Source organism: Hylobates moloch, unplaced genomic scaffold (assembly GCF_009828535.3).
Source record: "Hylobates moloch isolate HMO894 unplaced genomic scaffold, HMol_V3 SCAFFOLD_13, whole genome shotgun sequence".
Lineage (NCBI taxonomy): Eukaryota > Metazoa > Chordata > Mammalia > Primates > Hylobatidae > Hylobates > Hylobates moloch.
In genome coordinates this window covers 80,614,857-80,623,151 of record NW_026652288.1, presented here as the reverse complement: position 1 = coordinate 80,623,151, position 8,295 = coordinate 80,614,857, and the positions used below count along the sequence as shown (strand labels likewise).

Sequence of the window (8,295 nt, the reverse complement as noted above, 5' to 3'; positions counted from 1 at the left end):
ACAGTAGCTTCTGCCAACTCCAGGCTAGTAGCAGCAGAACTAACATCATCCTTGGCCAGAAAGGAAGAGTGCAGGGACTGGCAACCTGGAAAGCAGGGAAGGGGTTTGGGAGAAGTGACCTTTGGCTGCTAAGGCAGCCCCCCAACCCCAGGAGAAGAGCTGAGAATAGGCACCCTACCATCCTCTCATCTCTGGCCAGGACATTCCTTGGCCAAACCCACTCAGAAGCCAGGAAGCATAGGAGCCCACTGCTATGGTCCATTCAGGTCAGCTTTGTGGGCAAGAGCAGAGTGGAGCTGGAGGGGAAAACAAGAGATATCCAGCGTATATAGCAATTTGCTGCCGTAGCACTTAACACACTATTTAATGGTGCAAGAGAATTGTATTTTTATTCATGGTTGTGCCTAGTAAAATTCTGGTACATGGTAGGTGCTCAGTATTACTGAGTGAATGAACAAAGACCTAAAATACTGCTGAAACAGTAAAAGCAAATTACTACACAATTAGGAGGAATTATTTTCAGACATAGGATATTTAAAACATCACTCAAATACTGGAGCATGATTCAGCAATAAATTCTATTCCATAAACCAGGTAGATAAATGTCACAGCTTTAAAATATAGTTAAGTACAGTTGATCCTCGTTATTCATGGATTCCGTATTTGTGAATTTGCCTAACCTAAAATTTTGTGGTACAGCAAAAAATGCTGTACACATTCTGAGCTGAGGTTGAACAAGGCCATGTTCCAGCTTTCACACTATATACATGTCCTTTTTACGCTAATGCCACGGTTTTTGCATTTCTGTTCTTTTTTTGATTTCACTGTTTAAAATGGCCCCCAAGCATAGTGCTAAGGGCAAAAAGCTGTTCCTAAGGGCAAAAAGGCTGTTGTGTGCCTTATGAAGCTTATGTGTCAGATAAGCTTCATTCAGGCATAAGTTACAGTGTTGTTGGTCATGACTTCAATGTTAATGAATCGACTATATTAAATAAGGTGTCTTTACAACAGAAATTTACATGTTGACTGCTTGATGAAAATGTGACCAGTGGCTTGCAGAAATCTAGCCTTGTATTTCCCCTAGGTTCTATATTTGCTAATTCAGTGTTCACAGTGACTTTATAGAACACAATTACCTTGAATAACGAGAATCAACCATACTTGCTGTTTTCCAGTTCCTAATAAAGATTTTTAAAAAAATCAATTTACAAAAGACACAAGATGATTTTTCTTGTCAGCAGCTAATTGATCCTCATGATGTAAAACCAGAAAGAGGGGGGAAACACCAAAATTCATCACCACTGCATAATTTCAATGTGATGTATTAAAATTTATTACTTCCTGAATAGTATTCAACTAAATCTATATTATTTCTATTAAAGTTATCTAGGCCATATGGTTTGAAAATTTAAAAATCCAGTAAGAGGGAAAAGGAAAAATACCTTATTTAATACATTGACTTTAAGAACAATCACATATGCATTATTCTTACTATCTGAACTTAGCCTCTGGTAAATTCAATCCTGCTTAGTTAGGCCAATTGATACCCTCTACAATAAGCCCTACATGATCAAAAAGCTTCATGCTTTCTACTTACAGCAGCATAGCAAATCCGAAGTTCTTAAAAAAAAAAATCACCATTCTATTAACAATTATAAACAATTTTCCATGCTCTGGTACAAGAATATTTAATGTTAGCCAAGAAAGATAGCCATCTATTCCACTGAGGATTGTAATAGAGGCAGCCTTTTGATTTTTATATTTGTTTAAAGTACACAACTTGAATAGTAAAATAGAAACTGAGCTGAAATGTCTAATTCACTTTCTAACCATAGTAAGAATGATATTTCCCCCCAGGGATCACCAAATATTTATAAAAATTTGTACTAACATTCTGTAAGAATCCACACACATCAGTAAGAAGCTGACTTTCCTGTTGGCCATGCTCCAAATGTCTTTAAGACTAGACAAATTACATATATTATAAAAAATTTCAGGATATTGAGTGCCTGGGTATTATCACAGTAATAGTAAAGGTTAATGAAATCATTTTTATTTCTGAAAAATACCGTGTTTATACCCCCAAAATAGGTATCAGTGTTACTGGTGATAAAGAAACTCAGAAGTGATCATTTTATATATGTGCTTACTGTGGAAATGAAGTAGTAGAGCTCTGCAAATGGGAGGGGAAAATACCCAGGCACTTCATCAATGAACATTTGCTAAAAAGAAACTCTTAAAGTGATTGCAGCCTTGACATAGTTGCATTAACATCAAATAGCCACATTATGTCCACTTACAGGGACTACTATAAAGAAGCAATCAAGCAAGTTTAATAAAATGTGTTGATACAGAAAATGTATTTTTCACAATTAGAAAAATTTAACATCTTTAATTCAAACACTTAGATGAGAAACAGCCTAAAGCAAAGACTGACATACACTACTTATTTCAACCACAAAGCAAAATGCTCTCACTGTGACTGAAGAAAAATCATTTAATATTCATTATTAGTTTATAAAAGTATTAACTCCAAGGAATGATTATGCTCATAAGTAAACAAGAGTTTTCAAAGACTTGTAACTAAGATGTATAAGACGTAAAGTCAAACTGCAAAACTAGTTCAAAGCAATTAGAGTCCAATAGTTCTCTTATGTTTTCTTTTATTATCTTTATTTTAAATTTGATATTTTAGAATAGGAAATTATCTTTCACAGCAATGCCTCCTGGTCTGATAATACAGTGTCTCATTTCTGAATGTAAAGATTTAAAATAAATCAAAATGAACATTAAGGCGTACAAAGCTACTTTAAGTCTGCTCTTATTTAATAAAGATCAGTTTTTGCTCATATTCAAAATACATGGAATGTTGGCACAAAACTGAAGCTGCTGTAGAAAGATCACAGATGTTCTGTGGGTTACTCAAACTTCCATTTCTCTAAAAACATACCCTTGCATGGTCTTAATTTTATGAATTTAAGTGTTGAGAAGTATCTAAATAATAAGTAACAATTAAAATAAAATGTTTTATTTGTAAATTATGTACAGAATACACTTTACGTTACGACAATGAAATGGGGAGGGAGGAGGGAGAGCCATCACCTTCCAACAAATGCTGTTCACTTTCTCTGTTGGAGATGACCATCTTTCTCTGAGTCAGACGTACAAATCAGTGTGGATTTCCTACATTGGAAAAAGAATTTAGCTAAACCAGAAGTGTTGCTGCATTGTTACTAGTTGGCTTATTTCCACAAAATAGTTTTGAACTCTGCTAACTCAGAATCTTAAAAGAAATCTGGTATAATTGTATAATGAAAAATAAAAGAACTATCAAGAACAATGAGTTTACACATCTTAAAGAAACTATGAAATGGCTACATAACTGTGCATAATGTGAAATGTTGGAGTTTCTTTTTTCCTTTTATTTTTGATTAGTCTAACAGTAAAAAGCCATAAAACTATAAAAAAATTGCCATTAATGTAAATTTAACTGTGGAAAGTACATCTCTGATAACTGTCAAAATGAATGAGACCTACTTACTGTAAAATTATCAAATGGATAAAACATATTAATGGCTTTAAACTGTACCAACAATAGTGCCAATATTCTATAAAATGAAGGACTGAGTATAACTGCTTGAATGTCAAATACATTTCAGTAAATAGATTTAAAGAATGCTGCTACAAATGCCATGTGTTCAATATGGTAATCAGCCAACATAGAAAATCCAACCTCTTGTACTTCTTCATTCAGTCCCAAAATTAGTCAGATTATGATTTTTCATGTGAAGATTTAGGTGTTTCTCCATCATTTTCCTCTTCCTCCTCCTCTTCACAATCCCCATCTGTTTGCTGTTCCAGTTCCTCTTTTGTTATCATTTCAAAATCATTTCCATTTCCACTACTGTGCTGGGATCGATCATCTTCCCTCCTGTCACTGTCCGTGTCTGAATGCCGTTCTCCCCCTGAGCCTTCTGTTCCATGATTTCCCGGTCCTACTTTCCCCTCCTCATCTTCCTTTTTCTCACTGTCTGACTTTTCCTCACTGTCGGACTTCTGTTGCTTTTTGGTTTCAGACTTCTCATCTTTCTTTAAGTCTGCTTTTGGTCCTTTGTATTCATGTGTGTACAGAGGCCTGAAGGAGTCAATGAAGCCCACATCAGCAGTCAGATTTGGCAAGAACCAAAAGTGGTGCCTTCCTCCAGTTATGAGCCAAATGATGAGAAATAGAATGCATCGAGCTGTGGGGGGAAAAATTTCTCTAATTGAGTAATTCAAACACTGCCTCAGAAGGGAGTATTTGTTAATGAAAAGCTGGGAAAACAGGTTTATTATCTGTACATTTCATACACCTTAAATATTAATATTTAAATCCTGACTAGTGCTGGGCGTGGTGGCTAAACCTCTAATCCCAGCTACTTGGGAGGATCACTTGAGCCCAGGAGCTCGAGGCTGCAGTGAGCTACAGTGAGCTATAATTACACCACTGCATGCTTGAAAACAAAAGATTCCTGACTAGTTTAGCAGCTGTCACAGTATTCTAGGGGCACAGAATGTTGCTCTGAACTTGAGGTCACAATGCAATAATGTCACTCTGAAAAAAATTACTTCTTTTTTCCATCCGAGTGTACACTTACATGGATATACACTTCCGATTTATGCACTTTGTGATATTATGCTTCAATACACACAGCAATCAGTTGGGAATTTAAGTATTCATAAGATCATGGTGCAGGAAAAGAATAAAATAAAGAGATGAAAGGTGTTTAGGAAGGAAGCTTTTAAGAAGGAAAAGCAGGGCTGCATCATACTTCCCAAGGCCCTAGGCCCTTTTGTCTTTGTAAGGCACTTACTCCACAAAAACTATTAAATATTATATTTTCTATACATTTATGACTGTATTTTCTATACATTTGTATAAACACGAATAAAATACTGTATAGGTTTGCTATTACATACATGTATATACATTACTACTTCTGATTTAAAAGAAATAAAAATGAAAATATTTCTGTGGACCCCTATATGTATCTTGGTCCAAGGCACATGTTTACTATGCCTAAAGGATAAATTAGCCCTGGATAAGGAACCCCAGTATTAGAAAGTTTCCATCTTTTAATCCTTGTTGTCTTATTTATTTATTGAGGACAAGGTCTTGCTCTGTCATCCAGGCTGGAGTGCAGTGGCACAATCATGACTCGCTGCAGCCTCAACCTCCTGGGCTCAAGCAATCCTCCCACCTCAGCCTCCAAGTAGCAGGTACGTGCCACCATGGTCTGCTAGTTTTTGTATTTTTTGTAGAGATAGGGTCTTGCCATATTGCCCAGTCTGGTCTTGAACTCCTGGGCTCAAACTCCCAAAGTACTGGGATTACAGGTATGTATCTATCATCTATTTCTCTAATCTCTCTCTCTCTCATCTATCTATCCTCCCTCTCTCTCTACCTATCTACCTACTTTGATAGACAGGTTCTTGCTATGTTGTCCAGGCCAGTCTTGAACTCCTGGCTTTATGTGATCCTCTCACCTCAGCCTCCCGAGTAGTTGGGATCACAGTTGTGGGTCACTGAACCTGACCTTTTTGTTTTATTAATTAGGTAAATTATGTAATTTTTGCTTATTTAAAGACCAATCCTCTCAATATTAGGAAAAATACAATGTTAATGAAAGCAAGATCATTTAAACACATAAGGTTTAGTCTTTTATTTTATAACACTGTGTTATGACAAAACTGTAGAAAAATGGAATTTGAATTTTAAAATTTGTAGTAATGAGTTATCACAAACCCCAATATTTAGTTTTCTCTGAATTTACCAATTATGTAGAGCTGAGTGATTTTTTTCCTGTTTTTTTAGAAAGGTCATGATGATTATGTGAATATTACAGACTAACCAATTATGACAGGAGTTTTGGTTTTTGTTTTCTTTAGACAATTCTGTCACTGTTTTCATATAAAGCCTGAAATAAGCTAATCTATGTGTCTTGCATTATTTTGCTTTGTATAAATGGAAGAAAATCGTTATAGCTGTCTTGACTTTTAAAAACAGCAATTTTTATTTTCACAAGAATATAAATATTCTGAAAGACTCTTGTACACATTAGAATCTTTCGTGGTATAAACGGAAAAGGTAAATATGCTTAAAATTATGATTTAAGAATAAATTCCACTGATAAACAGAGATAATGAATTTAAGGAGGCTGTACATTTTTTTCTCCAATTATGATGCAATGATAGGTTTTACAGGATTGTAAGACAGATGATTCATAATATGAAATCTTGTATCAAACCAAAGAAAAAGCAATATAGAAATCGCACTAACCTAATTTCTTATCACATACAAATGGTATGGCAGAATGTTCATGTTTTACAGTTTTTCGCTATGTGGCACTAGATTACCGAGAGTGAAAATGGAAGAATTATGGGGAATCTGTGACATGTACTATAATAACATTCCTATACTAAAAGTGACAGATTTTAGAAAACTGCCAAAGGTCTTATTTTAAATGGCATTATTAATAATGCATATTCAAAGAAACACCAGATATAATTGTGACCAATACATAATATTTCAAGACTCTGACTCTTAAAAAAAAAATAAGCTAGGCATGGCAACATGCTCCTATAGTCCCAGCTACTCAGGAGGCTAAGGTGGGAGGGCTGCTTCAGCCCAGGAGTTTGAGGGTACAGTGAGCTATGATTCTGCCATGGTACTTTACCCTGGGCAACAGAGCAAGACCCTGTCTCCAAAAAATGAATATATATAAAAAAATGTATAATATATATCGTATATAAATATATATCATATAAATATAGGACATATCATATAATATATAAATATATATGACATATAGATATATCATGATATATACGATATACAAGAGATATAGATGATATATCATCTATATCTATATATCATATATATTCATATATAATATACATGATATGATATATAATATATATATAAAGACTTCAAAGAATAATATAAAAGAAATATCTAATTATTTGAAAGTATATTTGGAATTGCATTTTCTAAGAAAATCAACATAAAATGTTGGGTTTGTTTCCTGGTATAATTCAGAAGACTGTTTGGTTCATAATGCATATTTAAATCCACAGCATATTTAAAATGAAAATTTATTTAAAGAGATTACTAAAGAAACAATATTTTAAACAGCAAAACTACATAATAACCATAAACTATTGTGAATGCTGGTTTAATTTAAAAATAAGCAAGTAGAAAAATTCTATTCAGTGGAGCTAAGCCTTTGCTAAAAATTTCCAAAGAGTTTCTAAATTTCAGGAATTTGAAAGGCAAAAAGCACCAATTTTATTATGTTTAATGTCAGATCAAAGTTTATGACTTTTCCTTCTTTTTTTTTTTTTTTTGAGACGGAGTCTCGCTCTGTCGCCCAGGCTGGAGTGCAGTGGCGCAATCTCGGCTCACTGCAAGCTCCGCCTCCCAGGTTCACGCCATTCTCCTGCCTCAGCCTCTCCGAGTAGCTGGGACTACAGGCGCCCGCCACCACGCCCGGCTAATTTTTTGTATTTTTAGTAGAGACGGGGTTTCACCGTGGTCTCGATCTCCTGACCTCGTGATCCACCCGCCTCGGCCTCCCAAAGTGCTGGGATTACAAGCGTGAGCCACCGCGCCCGGCCGACTTTTCCTTCTTGATGCAGGTATTACACTGACACTAAATTCAAACAGGCTTAGATATTATTTTTTGGCCTACAAATGTGCCCATGTTCCATGCAAAACCAGCAGGGGATTTTTCTGCTGCTAGAGGTTACTAAGCCAGAGGAAGGAGGCTGGGCGTGGTGGTTCACGCCTGTAATCCCAACACTTTGGGAGGCCAAGGCGGGCAGTCACCTGAGGTCAGGAGTTCGAGACTAGCCTGGCCAACATGGTGAAACCCCATCTCTACTAAAAATACAAAAATTAGCCGGGTGTGGTGGTATCTCAGCTCACTGCAATCTCTGCCTCCCGGGTTCAAGCCATTCTCCTGCCTTAGCCTATGAAGTAGCTGGGATTACAGGCGCACGCCACCAAACCCAGCTAATTTTTGTATTCTTAGTAGAGACGGGGTTTCACCGTGTTGGCCAGGATGGCCTCGATCTCCTGACCTTGTCATCCACCCACCTTGGCCTCCCAAATTGCTAGAGTTACAGGCATGAGCCACTGTGCCCGGCCCTATATTGCTTTTTAACTATGAAACATGGCTGGGTGTGGTGACAATCTTATAATCCCAGCACTTTGGGGGGCCAATGCTGGAGGATCACTTGAAGTCAGGAGTTTTA

General features: G+C 36.2%; 1 protein-coding gene across 1 annotated transcript in view; it reads right to left on the bottom strand.

The window, feature by feature from the left end:
- Nucleotides 1-370: 370 nt before the first annotated feature.
- The window catches only part of SEC62 (SEC62 homolog, preprotein translocation factor), a 31,289-nt gene continuing 23,364 nt past the window's right edge, over nt 371-8,295 (bottom strand). The window contains exon 8 of the mRNA XM_032173971.2: nt 371-4,241. Coding sequence (XP_032029862.1) covers nt 3,772-4,241 — 470 coding nt within the window. The 3' untranslated portion in view covers nt 371-3,771. The remainder of the gene's footprint in view (nt 4,242-8,295) is intronic.